Source organism: Elgaria multicarinata, chromosome 11 (genome assembly GCF_023053635.1).
Source record: "Elgaria multicarinata webbii isolate HBS135686 ecotype San Diego chromosome 11, rElgMul1.1.pri, whole genome shotgun sequence".
Lineage (NCBI taxonomy): Eukaryota > Metazoa > Chordata > Lepidosauria > Squamata > Anguidae > Elgaria > Elgaria multicarinata.
The window spans coordinates 12,254,913-12,274,518 of NC_086181.1; the positions used below are offsets into that span (position 1 = coordinate 12,254,913).

The 19,606-nt window shown below is 44.6% G+C and overlaps 1 protein-coding gene across 2 annotated transcripts in view; it reads left to right on the top strand.

Annotated features, from left to right (window-relative positions):
• NFE2L1 (NFE2 like bZIP transcription factor 1) overlaps window positions 1-19,606 on the top strand; it is a 30,793-nt gene that overhangs the window by 2,449 nt on the left and 8,738 nt on the right. The window contains exons 2-3 of one of the 2 annotated variants that reach the window (XM_063138539.1): window positions 3,149-3,375; window positions 3,677-4,176. In XM_063138539.1, coding sequence (XP_062994609.1) covers window positions 3,679-4,176 — 498 coding nt within the window. In that variant the 5' untranslated portion in view covers window positions 3,149-3,375; window positions 3,677-3,678. Of the gene's footprint in view, window positions 1-3,148; window positions 3,376-3,676; window positions 4,177-18,459; window positions 18,574-19,606 lie in introns of those variants that run through there. The other variant, XM_063138541.1, reaches the window with a different exon arrangement.

Sequence of the window (19,606 nt, forward strand, 5' to 3'; positions counted from 1 at the left end):
TTCTTATGGCTAATAAGAAAAGAAACCTATGCATTCCTATCCATTAGGCATCATTCTATTTCTCCCTGGAGTAGAGTGCTAGAAGAGCAGAGGCACATGCTAGAGTGTGTGGAATGATTATGGATGAGACAAAGAGCAAAATGGGAGACTTCAGGGAGTAGGAAAGCCAGTGTGGGTGTTATTGAGGATCGAGATTACTGGAGTTAGGAACAGAGGCCTTAGCTAGACCTAAGGTTTATCCTGGGATCGTCCCGGGGTCATCCCTGTTCATGTAAATGACACACAGGATATCCCAAGAGCTGGCAGGGATGACCCCGGGACGATCCCGGGATAAACCTTAGGTCTAGCTAAGGCTGGAGTATTTGGTGATTAGGAGGGTTTTTAAGGAGATAAAAGTGGGGAAGTAGACTAAAAAGGAAAGTAGGGGATTATTATTTGGAGAATCTTTGGACAGTACATACATACAATCACACTCTCTTAAAATAGATTCATTAACCCAGAACAACTGTTGCTTACTGATCCCATACTTACTATCTTAATAAAATAGATTGAAATCCCCATTCCACAGAAAACACACTAAGTAATATCCCCTTTTGTACGCCATGTTTTGACTGTTTGGATTGTGAGCGTGAGCGAATCCTTGAGGCTGCAGACCTGTGCGCATATACCTGGGAGTAAGCATCCTTGAATTTATTGAGATTTACTTGCAGGTAGATAGCATAGGATTGCATTGTAAACTGTGATGGGCTAACTATGTGATCTATTGTATGCAACCTTGGAATGAGGTGAGGGTATTGGAAAAATGAGCAGGTAGTTGGTTAGGGCAGGGAAGTAGAAGTTTCTAGAAGGGTGAGGGACAACTGTTAAAGGCGTGCTTCCTTTTGTTGCTGTATAAATAGGACAAGCTCTGAACTAGCCTGTGAAAAGATTTTGTGGTATTACCTACCTTATCGAAAATTCTCAAGGCTCTTTTCCTTGCCATTTGGATGCATTTTAAGGAGGTTTAAAATGAGACTGAAATATGAGCCAGGAAAGTCACAGTGATCGAGAAGTTAGGATTAAAGAGGAGGCATGTCAAAGACCATGTGGTAAGGGGATTCCTACTCTCCTAGATATTTAAAAACAACAACAACAACTTAGAAATCACATGTCTCTGATGGGTAGGGGAAGAGAGAGTGCTGAAATGTAATCGGATGCCAAAGCAGGGAGTTTGGGTTAGTATGAGTACACAATTACTCTTAATAGATCAAGGTGTGGATTTTGAAACTTCTTGTCTCCTACTTACAGATGGTGATGAGGTTATGATGTAGATTAAAGATTGTGATGTAGATTAAAGCAAAATGTTACAGGTTCATTGGGATAAAAGTTGTGTTGAAAGGCCGTTTCTCTAAGACCAGAAGGATGTGTTGAGGTACATGCCAGCAACCATTGTGAATATTCAAGCCGTGGCAGTCAGTCCCTGTGGCTTATTGTGATGTGTGAACCAATGCAGGATGGGTTGTTGCCATGCTTATCAAACCACCCACAACCCAAAAATATCCCACGTGTTGTGAGTGGTTGTTAACCACAGCAACAAACTACCCTTGCTGGGTTTGGACATCACAATAAATTGTGGCGAGTGCCTGCCACAGGTTGAATATTCACAATGGCCACCAGCACATGCTGCAATCCGCTGTAGTTTAAATAAGCCATGGTGGGCTGTGGCGATCATGCAAACCATGCCGATCCTCTTTTTACAAGTGCTTATTTATACTTTTAAATTAATTTTTAAATTTTACACTGGTGATAAGCAGTCCTTATATATTTTCTCTCTGTAGCAGTTTTGGAATGGCTATACTGAGCCTTTCTTATTCCCATATTTCGTAATTACAACTGTCAGAAAGTGCTTTTATATACATTTTTCTTGACAACATGGAATCTGAATAGCAATTTAATGCTATAAAAGCCACCACAGTATATTGGTAGATGGACATTTGCTAGGTAGTAGCTACTCTGATGTGGGGGTTGTTCTTGATCCCCACTGCCACAACATCCTTCTCAGTATAGCTTCTGGGGCTCACTCTTGCTCCTTAAAACCATCAGAGGGTCTGGATGGTAGATTAAGGGGAATTGGAAGGTGAAAGAGGTCAGATCTCTTTCCCAAATAAGCCCAAGAAGCTAAATTAATGTGACAGTGAAACACTGGCCGACCGGCAGTCCCCCCATCATCCCTCCCAGTGTGTATTCCATAAGCACTGATGCTGTAAACTTGTTGAGAGTTGGTATTCAAAACTTCAGAAGAAAAAATGGTTTGAGGTTCCTTTCAAATTAATGTGCATATAATAACAAATATTTAGGTTCTGTACCTTGTAAATAGGGGAAATGTGGAAGTCCCAAAGTGTAGACTCATCCCCTGAAAAGAGTGCAGGAAGATAGGCAAACGTCATTGAGTTTACATACAACATCATAGATTTGTATGTTGTCAGTATACTATGCAAAGAGATGGATGTCAGAAAACCTGGCAGTCCCTGGACTGGGGACCAGAATTAGGAGGAATTTGACCATCTAAAGAGGTGGCTTAACAAAAATATTTTGAATCCTTTTCTTACTGCATACATGTAGGCTTTGTCCTTAAGTGCCATCAGGTTGTGTATGTGAATTGGGAGAAATAGCTGTAAAGATGCCTTGCCTTGTATGTTGGTTAATACCTCCCCACCCTTCTAAAGCTGAACCTAGGCACTTGCACTCATTTTAAATTGGCCAGAAAGTCATGCTAAATAAAGGCACAATCAGCATGCTTCAAAATCATTGACTACAAGCAGTCAGCAGGTAGAGGATAAAGGGAGGCAGACGCCAGTGTTCTTGCAATGTTGCTGTTCATTGACTCTACTGTGTCTTGTTGAGGAGTGAAAGGGAGGTGGTGAGGTTACAGTGGAAAGGAAAACGTTTATGTTGCCTTGAACTATAGAATGAAAGTGGATAGGAGAATGAAGGCAGAACTGAACAGTTGCATTTTGTTTCAGGATATTCTTTTTTTGGTGAACTAGGTAGACCCTGTGTATAGGTTTCTTTGGGGCTCATAGATCATAAAAGGTCTCAGTGTTTAACTGTGCTCAAAGTGTGGTGTCTACAACGCCTTATCACCTTCATTTTTTTGGCTGTGTTTCAGTTTCTGACGAAACCCACAGCAAGCAGCGGAAGAGCCTTTGAACCTTCCTCTGCTCTGGAATCTTGGACTTTAACTGCTCCTTCAGGAAGCTTCTCAGAGCCGGAGGAGGAAGGAGGAGGGGGAAGGAGTGAAGTTACAGCTGTTCCTGAGGACTTGTCCCATCTTGTAGTTGGTGCTGGAAACTGGAAAGACTCAAGGAAGTTGCTGCATGTGGACTCTTTGAGACAGTAAGTCACGTGGGTTTATATGCAACCACCTCGGCTCGGTTACAAAATAGTTTTGCATCTCTTAATAAGCAGAGAGCACCAGAAATAGGAGCCCTCTTGCTGTGAGACAGTTTCTCTCCTCTGGAGATTTTTAGAACGTGATTCTTTTGGTGGCAGTTTGATTGCTTTTAGATTTTATTTTAAAATAGGTTTTGAACACTGTAATTTGAGTGCTTTTGTTCTTTAAACAGCTGTGTGGAGAGCTCGGTTGATAGATAGTGTGGGTTTATTAAACTTCTGCTGCATGCACTTTCCTTTACAGAAATGCTTTCTCTGAAGAAATATTTCACAGAAGGACTCATCCAGTTCACCATTCTCCTCAGCTTGATCGGTGTGAGGGTGGACGTAGATACCTATCTTCCCCCTCTGCGGGAGATCTTTCTGGGCCAGAGCTCTGCTTACACCCAGACACAGTTCCACAACCTGCGGAACACTTTAGATGGTTATGTCATCCATCCCAAAAGTGTAGACCTGGACTACTATTTCACAGCTCGCCGGCTTCTTAACCAGGTGAGGGCCCTGGACAGATTTCAGGTGCCCACGACTGAAGTCAGTGCCTGGTTGGTACATCGTGATCCTGAAGGTTCTGTCTCTGGTGCCCAATCCAGTACAGGCATTGCCCTTGATAACGGCAGTGGCTTGCAAGATGGAACTGTTCCAGACAATGTAGTAAGGGAAAATGGAGCAGAACAAGGATTTGTTGAAGAGCTGGAAGATCTAGGTGCGGTGGCTCCTCCAATGAATGGTGATCTAACTAAAGAGGTATGTTGTTGTGTATAGTACAATATGCAGGCTTCAGGATCTCTCCATGACTTTGAGCAATAAAGATGTTTATCATTGCCCATGGTTTAACATCTCGCTGACTTGGGACACACGGGGTGGGGGGGATGCTAGGAATTTTTCCTTTTTTTCATTGGAGGCATGTTAGTCTGAAATTAGGCAGGTTCTTTTTGTTTGTAGCGTTTGTTTTTGTTTTGAGGCATCTTGCTCAGTAATGGCACCTGCTTATTTTGCAGCATTAGGTAATAGTCTCATTGCACACACATCAAATGGGTGGTGATTTACTCAGCTCTGTAGTACTTCCAGGGGATTTTTCTTTTTGGTTTTCAAAAGAGCACTAGGTAGGGCAGGTCTTTTCCTTCCTTCTAATTTCTAATCCCCGTGCGCAGTGAATGCTACCTTTTCTAGTTCCTTCCTTTCCTCTCCCTCCTTCCTGCTGCTTCATAAGGTTTTCTTTATGAAGGCCTATTCTGGTTTAGCCTGTTTGTATTTGTGCTTTGCTTAGTGATGAATGCAATCAGCTGATTGTTTACATGGATGCCGAAGCCCCTCTCCCAAACACAGTGTGGAATGGTCATGTCGATCTGCTTCCAGACCGCCCTAAATCCCTGGCATCTTGTGTTGCAAATGGACAGGGTTACTAGAGCTGATGGCCAGGCTGGGGGTTGTTGAAACAGCTGTTGTAGTTGTCTTCCGTTCCTGTCATGTTCCCTCATCCCCCTCCACTGGCAAAAATAGGCTAAAGATTTCAGACTTCTTGCCCTTGGAAATCTAAAAGTGAAACTTGCTTTGCATGTGGGGTTTCCCCTGCAGCAGAAGTAGCTTTTTGAGAAAATGAGAATGAGTTACTTAAATAGATTTGTGTGTGTGTTTAAGTATGTGACTTGCGTTTAAAACAGTTATCAAGGCTTAAAAAATGGATTTTTCTTTTTCTTTTGTTCTGGAAAAGCAGGAAATGCATGGAAGAAAGTCGTGTGTGTGTATGTATGTATGTGTATGTGTGTGTGTTCTTAAATACATCATATCTTTTAGACCGTCCTTGGGTGAATGAGGGGGGAGATGGTTGTAGGACTGCAGTTCCTCATGCTTGCAAACTCTCCTCTATCTGAAAATGTAAAATTTAACTACCCATTGTCATTTTAAAATTGAGACCATTATCCACCTGCATGGTGGGGTGAGAGGGATGAAGATTTCAGAGCACTTTATGTAGAACCAAGTTCTATATAAACAGTGGTTTGTCCACACCTATAGAGTGGTGGTGGTGGGGGGAGAGATTGAGTGTTCTTCCCTGTGTGTGCACACACATATACTTTCTACTAATGTTTTTAAGGTTTACATGGTAGAAAATACAAGCATACATCACATTTTGTGGATTCTGGGCAAGGACACTTCAGAGGCTCCTAAACTATGAATTTAAAGATCAACACTATACTTGCTCACCCTTCTAAACTCATGAGGCCTCCAAAGTTTCATGACGTTGGCAAAGGAGAAGTTACTGAGGCACAGCTGATTGGAGTGTGTGTGTGTAAGGAGTATGAGGAGAGAGAAATCTTGTAGGAAGTGCAGAAGCTCCTATTTTGCTGTAGTGTGTTGTTTTGTGACTAAGCCTTTACACCCCCTTGAGCCCTTCATTTTCCTTGAGCTGCCCAGCCTTTTCTGCCAGTCATATGTGGAGCAGGGGCTAGAATGGCCATGCCATGGGTTTATTATAATTTGGTAATATTTCACATGGCACTTAAGTGGTCAGCACACTTAATTTTGTCTGTAATATTACATACAGCAATGTAAGACAGCCAGTGTTCCCCTGTACTTTAGATTGTGGACTGGGGTAGATAGTGGAATGCCAAAGTGGGAGGTCAGTGGCTGAGGTTAGACTTGAACTGGGGTCTTTCCAATTCACAGCTCATTCTGTTAGCCATTGTATTATACCAGCTTTATCTTCTCTCAGTATTGGTGTGCAGGTAGTCGGACCACGCAAAGTTGCAGCATTGTGTGGAGATAGGGACGCAGTCACTTTGGTGGCAGTGAGGAGCTCTTTTTTCAGACATGGGCCACAGAATATTCTGGATTTGAGATCAATGATCCAAACTTAGAGGATGGCTGGCTGGACTCTTCCACTCCCCTCCTGAGCAGGAACAAATGGAGGACAGAAAGGAAGGATTAGGAAGAAATTCAGAGAAGATGAGTTTGTATATATCGCACACACATTTCTACTTACCAAGTTCTGGCACTTTAGAATGTTCAAACTGCCATATAAATTCTATGGGTAATATCTAAGTCTGCCCACATGCCTGCAAGACCTACCGCTAGCGCAATGGGGAGCAAGCAGTTGTAAAAACAACCCAAAGCGAGCAGAAATGCTTGTTTCCAGAACTGGTCAGGTCAGTGGAGCTTGCAGAAGACAGCTCTGCTGACCCGTCCCAATCTGGAAACAAGTGTTTCTGCTTGTTTCCAGGACTGCTTTTAGAACTACTAGCTTTCTGTTGCATGAGGGGTCACTCCTGTTTGTGCAGCAGATCGTGTGGGACCATAGCAGCAGCCACGGATATTGCCCAATGTGTTCTTATTTTCTCCTTATAAGATACTGCTTACAGTTTTAGTGACAGTGATGTACTAGATGATGCACAGAACGGAAGAAGGCTTATGTTTTACTTTGGATGGGCAATATAAAGATGCTCAGGAATTGACCAAAGTAGGGGAGAGGGCTGTTATGGCCATAGAAGAGCAGAAAATGGCTGAGTTTGTACATTACAACAGCCCACTGTGGTGTAATTTACCTGCAGGTCAGTTGTGCCATGCCAGGCATCCATCATTTTTGCATGGTGCCCATGGGCACCCAGTGTGCTATGGCTTGTCATTTCATGTGAACATAGGTGGCAGGGTTTTTTTCAGGGTAAGAGAACCCTCAAATAATCCTAAAACAAGCCATGGGTTATTTGAGGGTTGTCTTACCCTCAAATAGCCCATGCCAGCAGGGTTCACATGACACAGTAAGTCATATGCCCACAGGCACCCTGCAAAAGTGATGTTCATGGGTTCTCGGCACGATGCATGGGTAAATTAAGCCACAGTGAGCAGTTGTGTTGTGCAAACCAGGTCAAAGTCAGTAGAGTCTTCAGGAAAGGCTTCATGAAAGGAGGTCTCGCTTTAGCTTGGGTTTAAGTACTTGCTTGATGCTTTTTGGATTGAATGTTCAAGTATGGGACACGAGATGATTGGCTGGAAACTCAGCCATTTACTGCTAGTGCTAAGCACTAGCTTTGAGCTAGGGCTCTGTACCTTTCTCTGACACAGTGTTTTAACAACTGTCTTAGTTTTCTTCCCCCACTCCTTCCAACTATGCACTTCATTTAGTGCTGTTGTGTGATGGATTGGCAGCTGCACTAATACATGTAGTTTCTTTCCAACCTGATGGAATGGGTACATAGTGCATCAATAATTGGGAATGAAGTAAGTGCTAAAATTGTATCACTTAAGCCTGTAGGATGGAAGGGAAAAAAGTGGACCGACTATCTAGGCTAGGCTTATGCTGTCTGCTCGTGTGGTAGCTCCCAGGGGTCTATGGTAGAAGATTCTTTTTGCCAATCCTCTTAAAAAACATGCTGGGGATTAACCCTTTAACCTTTAAAAGTAAGCTCCATTGCTGTCTTATAGCTGTAGGGATTGTGGAGTCGGGTGGGGCCTGCTTTGAATACTAGGGATGAAAAGTAGCAGCAGGAGGGACCATGAACAGTTTGATGCTGTGCTTAACATAGTTGGATTTGGATATGGAAAAGCAAGTCTATAACTTTACTTAGGTTTGAAGCTTATTAGGTGGCTTATGCAAGGCACTGTCTCTCAGCCTAACCTCCTTCACTGGTTGATGTGAAGTTTAAATACTGGTCTGAACTCCTTGGAGGGAAGGGCAGGATATGTCTGTAATAGATAGATTGTGGATAGGGGAGCAATAGGTTTGAGGTATTATGGCCCTGTGATGAGAGACTTGTATTAGGAGCTGGAAGCAACTGGGTTCAAATGTCAATTTGTCCATGAATTTACCGTAAGACTTTGAACTTTCTCTTGCTTTCTCTTTCAGCTTCAATTTGCCATAAATAACATCGGAATAGACTATAAAGCAATTGGCAGAGTACTGGATCCCCTCGATTAGTATAAAAATGGGGAACAAACTGCTGTAGAAGTAGCGCTTGTGGGATATTTCGAGGAAAGAGAAGCTGCAGCAAGCAATGCCGTGAGGTCTTGCTTCAGATGAAGGTTTTTTGGTCTGACCTTGGTCGATGCTGCTGTAACTGTGAGCGGTGATGTTAATGAATGCTTTGTATCAGAAGTAAAATGACCAATATGGGCAGAATGGATGATACAAGACAATGGTGATATCTGTTGGCTTGCTTTCCTTCTTTGCCCCCTAAAACTTGATGCAGCTCCCAAATGCATTGCCAGGTGTGAACTTGTGTTTTGTTTTGCTTTTTGAACACCATTTCTCAATGTATGTTCTTTGTCCACTGGATGCAATGAGCCTGCTATGAACCCTAGCTGGCTTAGACTGGATCCACCGACAGGGAAGTGTTCGGGCTAATCCAAATACCAGCTTGCGTGGGAGGTAAGCATTGCTGCAACCCTCAAAACATTTTTCCTCCCTTACTCCCACGCTTGCAAATGCCATAACTGACTGGCTATGGGCCTACACCCCCTCCTGCAGCAGCCACGCAGCCTCCCCCTCCCTGATCAAGCAGATGTGGTGTCCCCTGTGCTGAGAGAGCATCTTAGTTTAATTGTTTGTCTGGAGACAGTGGCAGAGCAGGGTTTGCCAAGACTGAGCCCTGGAACATGTGAACTGGTAATGAAGAGCTTCTGATCCTTTAGTTTGCCATGTCTTAATCACAAGCTAGACCCCATCCGATAAGCAGAGAAATCAATTTTATTGATTTTAAAATTATTGTTTATATCATATATTTCCATAAAAGAAAACGCCCAGGTGGTTCAGAATATAATCAAAAACATTAAGACCAATAAATAAAGACAATATAAAACTTTAAAAATAGATAACTAATTTTATAATTTTGGGAGGGACATGCTTGAATCGCAACACTTCCCTTTTCTATATGTACTTGCTATTTGAAAGCAATGAGTGAACCTTTCAAAGCTGGTTTCTGTGCCATTATATCATTTGAATGGTTCTCAGTGGATGGATTGAAGACGGTCTAACTCCTCCTTGGGTCTGTTCATCAGTGGATGCTCCTGTTCTTCTCTATTCTTGTCCCTGTTTATAGTCCAGATCTGTCAAATGTTTTCTAAAGCAGTTCTTCATCTCAGATGCATTTTGTTCTTCTGTGCTTATCACATCCCCCAGTCTTTCTACCCAATGTTAACTTTCACAGTTGCAAGAATACTGCCTCTTAGATCTTCTTTCCCATGCATGTATGTTCATGCACCTACCTAAACAATTTTGCATTGTCCCAAAATTCCCTTGGAGATATACAAGATTACTTGCTTGTGATGTGAAGCGTGGAATCTTCTTTCAAAGCTATATTTGGTTTTGGTTTTCTTCGTTGGGATAGCTGAAGCATTTGCTGGGGAGTGGGTTCATAGGTGTAATGTTGAAGGCATTACATTGGGACAGAATTGAAGCTTAGTAAATGGGAATTCACATGTCAGTCTTCCAATGTGTCTTTACTGTATGGATGTTCTTTGACCCCAAGTCATTCTATAAAGGACAGGCTGGTTCTTGCCAATTGTTGAAGGTACAAGCTTCTCCTACTTTTTCTTGGCATCCAAGGTTTGTGTTGTGTTAGTGCCCTGAATGGAATATTGCCTCTTGGTTCTGTCCCTCTCTCTTGCTGTTTTGGTAGCCAGTGAACGGGTCACTGTGTCTGACTCCCCACTTCAGCCGCCCAGCCTTTTGTGGCTTTTAGCCAGAAGTGGCTGTGAAAGATGGCAGGTACTGAGATTAAAGTTGCCTAAAACTTGTGATTTTCTTTGAATTTCCTTTGAATTTCTTCCCTCTAATCCTTGTTGTGTTTTGGAGTTGGGTGAAGTTAAACAGTAGTAAATCAAAGGCACTTTACTCTGCTCATGCTCAGAGGAAGTTCTTTGCTTCAAGGTGAGCATTATTATTATTATTGTTATTATTATTACTACTACTACTACTACATTTATATACTGCCCCATAGCTGAAGCTTTAGCTCAATTTAAAGTTTAGATGATTGGAATCAGAGGTAGGAGGGAGAAACCCACCCCCCTATAAAAATACAAAATATATTTCCAAGTGTTTTCTATGTACTATACTGTGCATGGCCAAAAGTTGTAGGTTAGCAACATCTGCAGGGCTGTAAGTTCCCTGCTCCAAAATATAGGGGGGATGATGATGATATTATTAACAACAACAAAAACAACAGCGGCATATTGCAGATGGGATCCAAGTCTGAAAGGAAGTTACTTTTAGCGGTCTTATCATTGAAGTGAGAGATGAACCAGGAACTTTCAGTTCATAGTTCATGCTTTTAATACTACACTACACCAGCTCAGAAGACTGGGTTTGAGATGCCCTTTTGTAGAAAGACCTTGGAACAGGAGCTTCCTTGTAGTCATTAATGTAGTGTATTACACACTTTGGAAATGTATGTGTATGGGGGAAATCCACACTTCTAGCCAGTCACAATCCTATTTATGTGCTTTTGTGAACATCCTTCACCTTGTATTTTGAGATTTAGCATCTCCCCCATAGAGAAGAGTGGAAGTCTTGCTCTTTAGATTTTGGGGTGGATTTTCAACTGTAATTGCTTTTCCTACCAAACTTTTTCTGCCCTCTCCTGCCAGGCTACACAGAGAGCTCTCTCTGTATCATATTACCTGCCTCCGCTGTTGTCAATACTTGCTTTGCAACCTTGCCCTGGAATGAGTTGCCTTTAGTTGCCCTGACCCCATCAACCCTGGTTGCTGTAGGCAAGAATTTTTCCCCCTTCAAGTTTACGTTGCATTTCAAACTTTCTTCCTTCTCCTCTCCTAGCACACTTCTGTGGAACTTGCCTGTTTGTGTTCATGTTTGCCTTTCTCTCAAGCTTGGTGCCTCCTTGACTAGCCTACCTGCCTGGTCTGGTCATATTATGAGTAGTTTGTATATGCTTGACCCTTTCTTGGTCACTATAAACCAGATGGTGAGTGATTTGGGTGCTTCCAGACAGAGAGCTCCAAAATTCAAAGGCATTGCAGCTATTCCACCTTTTTACTCTTTAATGGATTTTTTTTGTGGAAATAAAAAAAGATGGAAGAAGCAGTGGGAAAACACAGGAGGGTTACAAATGGAAGACGCATCAACTGGACTCCTGTAAGTTCCATGAATGAGGCAGGGTGATGGCATGATAAAAAAAATCTCCACTGGAAATATCCCACAAAAGTATTGGGCAGCTGTACTTTTTCTGAGCTATTTCCCAATCAGTGCCTTCCCTTCTTTGGCAAAGGGTGGGAATCAGGTGACTATGAGGGATGCTTGTATGTAGGAGTCCAAAATTTTTGTGGCTGCTGTTGCCTTTACTTTGCATCAGCAATACCAGGGCAATGCTTGTAAGGCTGACAGGGTTTTCCCTTAGTACCTCTCGCTGATTTTCCTATCTTACAATTCCATAGGCTGAGTACTATAGGCAGCTTGATCTAGAAAGACTTGTTCTCAGGATTATGGTGTCCTTGTAATATTTGCACAACAAGGGGATAAAAATAAATGCCCAGCTCAGGCAACATGTGATGAGAGCTGCTAGAGTTAGTATTATCCCAGTGTGACCCACCCCCACCCCAAGCCTGCCACTACTCTGGCAGTACAGCAAGAAGATCTCCTTACCCTTTGCTGTGTTTTCCCCAACCCCTCCCCTGAATGCAGGGAGGGAGCAGAGTTGTCCCTTAGGCAATGACTGTAAACATGGGCCTGTTGAGAACATACTGTTTCCCTCAAAGCTTGAGAGATGAAGGGCTCCCTCCTCCTCCTCCTCGTTGCCAGACATGAGGGTTAATGGAGTTTGCATGAACTAAGTGGACCAAGATTTTCTGTTTGAGGGCAGATAGTTGGCCTTCCTCATGAACAAGGGCTTCTGGACAAGCTGTTTAACATGATCGGGCCGTATAGAACAGACTTGTATAAAATAGGCAATGCGTAACAGGAGCGAGACTTCAAAGATGCTGGGCATCATTCTTGCTAGGAGACAGCAGATTTCTTTAAAATAATGTGTTACCCTGAACAAAACCTGCTGACTGCTAGTAAGAATGCAGTTCAGCATCTTATTAAGCTTGACCTTTGTGTTTCGTTGCATTTTTTGGCACTGCTGTTGCTTCTTTTCAGGGCTTGGCATTGGTTTGGCATTGTTAGGCAGCTGCTGAACCCCTTGATCTCAGGGTGGGCCCACTCCTAACTCCCAACTTGCTTATAGGTAGAACTGAGCCCACCCTCGCTCCCTCCTTTCTTCCATTAATATGCACTGCCACCTGTGAGGGCACGTTCTCTTATTTACTTCAGCCAGCAAACCTTCTTGACTACTAGGAGCAGGAGCAGGCCACTGCTTGCCTGCCTGCCTTCTCCCTCTTTGTGACAGCAGCAAGGAGGAGAGATAAGAAACAGTTGCCTGTGGTGGTGTCATACCTAGTAATGGAGGGGGGGAGAGAGAGAATGGGCCCCACTGAATGGCTTGTTGCTGCCAAGCTTATTTTTGTGCTGTATAAAGTAGTAGGATTTCAGCTTGACTGGTATTACCTTGGCGGACTTTTCTTTCTGCTTTTTGTTCAGGCTCCAGTTGTAATACTTCTGCAGGCCTCTCCTACTTCAGTTTGATTTACGACCTAACTTACACTCTGCTCTGCTCTCTACCACTAATACATCCAACACAGCTTTCCCAGTTCCCCAAGGAGCTACAGTTATCCTCCAATCCAGGTCTTTTGTATACTCCTTTATCCCCCATAGCCTGGCTTCATTTACGTGATAGTGCTGCCTACAGATTTTGCCAGTGTATGGCTGAGACTAGGAGGGGATGAAGAGGTTAGATTAAAGCTTCAGCACTGTTTATTGGAAATTAAAACATGTTGGATGGTAGGCCCAACCGTCGTGGAGCTCCTGCTGAAACAGTATTTAGTGCTTTAAATAGTGCTTGCTTTAAAAGAGGCTAGGTCTCATTAAAAAGTCTGTCATGGGCTATCTTGTCTATCACACTGGGTACCAGATATTCTCTTATGCTTACCATTATTGTGGTTGTTTGGATATGAATGGCAAAACTTGAGTGTGGAGAATCAAGAGCTCACCCTGTGTCTTCATAGTAATTATGAAGCCAGTGGTGGAATGTAGTTCTTGGCTTTTTCTGTCAGGCTTTGCTCTTGTTCTATATAGCCTCTCCAACAATTCTGAGAACAATTGCCCTCAAATTTGTGATGCTATGGTATATCTGGATGGAGCCATGGAGCCTGTTCAGTGCCAGCATATTCATGGTAATATTTAAACCTTTTTAAAAGCTCTTGGACTTTTTGCATTTGGTTCTCTCTCCACCCTGCCTGATTCATTAGGAAGCAGGGTGCCATTTCCTCACCTTTCTCTCAAGATCTATTTCTATTTCTCAATCTGTCAAGAAGAAGCTCCTTTTCCGCTGTGAGTTTGGTGATCACAACTGTGTTTGGCAAAAATACAGTGCAAGGTGCAAGTAGAAGAAACTTACTGTGAGATCAGTTTTTTTTTAAAAAAATAGTAATAATCCTGCACGGTGGCTTGGTGTGGTTCCCCATAGGCTATGACTATACAGTGAGCGGAGTATGCTAGTTGAATGGCAGTACAACCTAAAGCTGACCAGCATTCCATGTAGTTAGAGCTGCTATGGAAATGTGTAACTAACTGGTAATTGATGGCGGCTTGTCAGTTATGATGTAGAATAGAAGAAGTTGAACATATGTCTGCTCACTTCTGTGCCTGAGAAGAGGAGGTAAGATTTTGACCAATAGCGATTAAATTAAATTGAACTGTAAAAATGATTTACAGTGCAATGCTATAATGTCTTCAGAAGCAAGCCCAGTTGACTTAGGGAGTGATCTTATGACCCCAGTTAGCATTGGGTTGGTGGGTGGGCTCAGGATAGTTCAGTTTCCTGGCTCCAAGGGCAGAGACAGGGCTCCGACCTTAGAGACAGAAAATGCTGCTCCCCGCCCCCTCCTCGTAGCCCTGTGAAGGGAACCGTGCTGACTGTCTCTCCCTGCTTGGAAAACTAAGCATGCAGATGGGCAAAGGGGGGCAGTTCCAAGGGTTGGAATGGGGAGAGACTGGGGCAGCTGTGCTGTGACATATCGAATGGCTGCACCAGCCTCCTTCCTTCCCCCTCCAAGGTGCTGCTGCCAGGTGGGCAAAATCACCCCTCTTACAGGCCTGCAAGGTGGCTTGACCATGGAGGCAAAGATTGTCTCTGCTGTCATCCTGCTCTGCTTTGGATACTTGGCAACCTCCAAGTTTGCCAGCAATTCACATAGGGTTGCTCCCTTAGAGGGGCAATCTTATGCATGTTTAGACAGCATGGCTGGCTGGGAAATGCTGGGAGTGTTATGACTTTTTCCTGTCTAAACATGCATAGGATTGCACTCTTATTATTTAAGTGCTTCTCTTTTACCTGAGTCTTCCCAAATCCATTCGAAGTACATCGTCTGAGTCTTTGATCATTAGCCGATTCCTGTCTTATCCATTTTAATAAACATGGTAAACCCTCTAGACAGGGATCTGCCTGATTATTATTTTTTAGTACTAGCCATTAAACAGAGTAGGCTTGGGCAACTTTTTTGCCCCTGAGGGCTGCATGCAGAGATGGGTGGTGTTTTGGGGGCTCCATGCATTCACGCAACCTTCCTCCTCATTTTCCCACACCATTACCCCACATCAGACTCTCTTTCTCCTTGCCACTCCCCACATCTCAGCATGCGGGGTTGAGGTTGACTTTCCCCTTCCTGCATGCCGAGATCTCTTTAAAAGTGGGGAATATGCTGGTAATGGCCCATGCAACACTGGCTTTCAGAGGCTCTCCTTGCTTGGGAAGAAAAAGGGTAGATCCCTCTCTATTGTAGCAGGGAAAGATTGTGTTCTCCCAGCCCACCAAACAGCCGTGTGGAACTCTGGGAGGAGTGCAATCTATATGGTGAGGAATGTATATGGGGATGGCTCTCATTGCACGTCTTACTCTCCACAGGCAGCAGTGGGGAATTTGATGTTGATACAACTTGGGCATCTGTATGAGCCATATGGAAGGGCCTGCAAGGTTGTAGGTTGCCCATACATGTTAAATAATAGGATGTCAGGTAAGGTTAGATGGGCTGTTATGTATGGGAGTAACTAGTATCTGTCCTCATTCATTTCTCAGGTTGGCTATGGATGTATTGATGGCTTCAGGCAAGCCTTTCTCGCTCAGCCTTGGTGTCCACTTGAAATACGAGGAGAAGGTTAATAATACATATCTACCTTACAGGGTCGTTGTAAGGATTACTGAGACTAAAATGTTCCTGCTGGATCAGACCAGTAAAGGTCTGTATAGTCCATCATCCTGTTTCCCATAGCGACCTCCAGGGAATCCACCAGCAAACCGTGCAGGCACCAAGCCTCGCCTGTTGGTTCTACCTCAGCCGCTGGTATTCAGTATCATAGAGCCTCTGAACAAGGAGGCGCCATTCAGCTGCTATGGTTAATAATTGGTTTATCAGTAGGCTCACTTGTATGGATTTGCGTCTAAGCCAGTGGCCAGTACCCCATCTTGTGGCAGTGAATTGTGTGAATCATGCATGGTGTCTGGAAGTGCTTTCTTCTGCTGTAGATCAATTTCCTTGGGTGCCTGTGTGTTCTAGAGTTTGTAAGAGTGGGAGGAAAACATCTTTCTCAACATGTATAATTTTTAAAATTGCAATGGTCTACCCCATCCCTTGCTCAAACTAACTGTACTCAGAAACAAGTCCTATTGAGTGCGGTGGGACTTCCATGTAAACGTGTCACAGCCTCAGATGCTTTTGTGCTGAGTAATGTGAAGTGCTCTGAACAACTAGAGGCATCACCTATATAAATATTCGTGGAATACTGCTGATTGACTCTGGGAGTGGCTGTGGTGGTGTTAGACTGACCCCACCTCCATTTCCACTGAAATCCTAGAGTAAACTTTGGATCGTGGAGCTGAAAAAGTTCCAGGTGCCTGATTGCGCTGGCACTTAAAAATGCCGCGCTGGCACCTGTTACACATTTTTTGTTTTAGCCCTGGGCTGGGCTGGCACATCCCCCACACATCCTGCCCCATAATGCTGTTGTGTAAGAACCATAAATATTTTTCCAGCCATGCTGGGAAATGCTCATGTTTAGAGTTGTTTGTGGTTTGTGAAAGTAACATGCAGGTGTTGAAATTAGTATTGCGCTCAGAATATAGCATCCTAGGAATCCCTGCTTTCTGCTGAAGATAAGGAACAAGCCGAAGTTGGTCTCTTGTGGCTGCCAAACTAGTCTTGAAATTGTGGTGCAGATTTGTTGAAATCTCAGAAGCTGGAAGGATGTGTGAGCAGAGTTTTGGGTAGTGGTTGTGGTGGTAGAGGGTGCTTCCATGCTCTGCATTGCATTTCCCTCCTTCTCTTTCCTAAAATTCAGGAGAGATTAAATTTGCCAAAAGAAGCAACTGGAACATTTGCTTTATGCATGCAGGGTGCAGATATTTTTGGGTTGCTTTTGATGCCGTATTGTATTTAATGCAAAGTGTTCACAGTGCTACATATATCGTTGCATCTGGTCTGACATTTTCTGCATTTGCACTGTAGGAACAGGGTGGGAAGAGGCTATTGAAGCATGTTACTCAGACTGTTCTACCACTAACTTTACATATATGTGAACACACCTAGTCTGCTATTTACAGCTTCTGATTTGGGTAGCAGCCCCCCTCCCCAGCCTCTGTGTTGATATACACCAAATTCAAAAGAAACAAGCAGCTCATTGGTTGATCCATTGGTTGCATTTCCCATCTCCCTGTGATTCTTGCACATGTGGATATGTGGCACAGGCCTTTGGTTTCTCACCATCCTCACCCCATGCCCTCAGCTATCAGGTGGAACCCATTGCCCTTTTGGGAGTTCAGAACTTTGTCCTTGTGCGAACCCATGAAGCACCCTCAGTGGGCTGGTGCTGAATTGGGGTGGGGGGCAATGTACACAGCAGTGCCAAAACTGGAGAGAGAATTCCTACTTCTTGTTCCATTCCTCCACCCCAAATTTCTTGAAAGTTGTAATGCACATCAAGGTCCCAGTGTGACAATGGCTGGGCCACAAAATCCTCTCGAAGCTCCCATTCCCAGTAGCGGGGGTTGGAGAGTTTCTTATGAGATGCTTTTTTTGTCTCTTGCCTGTACATAAGATACAAAGCCCTCTACCAAGTCAGACCTCCCATGCTTTTTATTCCAGCTTCCCTGCTGCATTTCGAAAGCAGAGGGAATTTGGGTTGATGGAGAAGAAGGAACTTTGGGTAATCACTGGGCAGGGAAAAGGAAAACGTATTCTGGGCAAGGATGTTGTCAGAAGGATATACTTTGTTAGGTGATGCTCAAGGAATGAGAGAATGTGTCGGCAGTCGTTTTATTCTTTTCAATTCTCCCCCTGCACCATCGCAAGCATCGCTGCCTGGCTTGGGTGGGGCATCCTGGCGTGGGAGCGTCTCAAGGAGACAGAGGCCCAAACACTGCTGCAGCTCCCAGGGCGACCTGGGCGGGGTGGAAGAGATGAGAAGCCATTGGCTTTCCTCTTCGCATCCTAGGTGACGCGTGCAAGGAGGAGCCCTTTCGCCTGCATCCTCAGCAGGGGCCCGAGGCGTGGGATTGGCTCTTTCCGCAGCCTAGGTAACCAGCACAGGGCGGAGCCTGGCTCCCTCTGCATCCTCCGCGGTGACCTGGGGGAGGGGATTGGCTCCGGCTGCAGCCTAGGTAACGGGTGTGTGTGTGGGGGGGGGGTGTTGTCTCAGTCTCGCTGCAGCCTCAGCACGGCACATGGGGTGGGGATTCCATCTCTGCAGCTTGGGCATTGAGCAGGGGGTGGGGATTCGCCGGAACTCCTCTCTAAGCGACAAGCTGTGGAGAGCTGAGGATTGGATCTCATGCTGGAGGGCGGGGGTGGGTGGGGGGAAAGGGAGGAGGGCTGGCTATAGCACAGCACCTGTGGGTCACATGCTAGCAAGGAGGGGGGCTTCCAAACAAGTCGGGGGCAGCTGGTAAGCCTGCCAAAAAAAGAGCAACTGCTTAAATGAAACCGGAGATGTCTGTCCGGCACCCTGCCTGGGTGACCCAGCTCTGCCTGCCCGGAATCTGCGCTCTACATAGACCATGATCTGGGTGGACAGCTCTGGGAGCGGCAGCTGGGGACATGAGAAAGGTATTCCTTCCTTTTAACCCTTTGCTCACCCCTCATGCCTGCTTGCTGCTGGCTCTAGGCTAGATCAGGCCAGATCTCTCCTTGCCAGGCACCTAAAGGATATGTGATCCCTTGATGAGGGACAGGCTGTGAGAGAAAGGGGGAGCATGGGGTTTGTTAATTGGATGTCCTGATCAGTACAGAAGACAGCTTGCAGCTTGGAAAACTGGGCACAGTAGGCAAGAGTCCTCAATTTCTGTGGGTAGTGGTAGTGATCCCATTAAGCAGATGATGTGTGCGTGCCGAGGCGTCTTGCGCCAGTGATCCCTGTGGAAGAAGGGTGGAATTGGATGGGCAGAGTTTTAGTATAGGTGAATACTTGTAAGAAGGGGCAGACTGTGGACATGGTGGTATGGTGGTGAAGGAGAGTAAGGATGTCTTTGATCTGTATGGGTGTCCTGGCCATGGTGCCTGGGGTGGATAGAGATGGGTACCTTGCTAATGAAACCATGGTGGGGGGTTCACAGAGGCTTTGCTCACTCTAAGATGTAAATAACCTTCTGTTGGGAAAGGCATTCACCTGGGTCAGAGTCCTTAATTTGAATGGGAATTTGCTGACGAGGAACACACTGTCAGAGAATGGGAGAGGGCAAGACACCCATTTGGATCAGATGGTCCATGGAATAAAGCTTATGTCTGATGGGATGGGGGACAGAGATGCCTAAACTCATCATTACTTAATTTGGGTAAATCTCAGAGGGGAGGAAAGAGAGGTAATCCACACGAGTGTTTTGAGCCAGCTAGGCCCTGGGAGAACAACTGAGTTTTTTGGGGTGGGGATGCTGAAGGTCCAAGGCAGAACAGGACTGAGAAGAAGAACTCACAGATACCAAAAAGCCTGTTTTGTAAGTGAGTCCTGAAATATTTCACCACTGATTGAGGGTGATAGAAGAACTGGGACATTCAGGTAGAAGTGTTAGAGACAGGGGGATGATTCTGAGTAGCATTGCTAGACAGAAGAACCAAATGCCCTGACATGGAGGGAGGAGTGGGG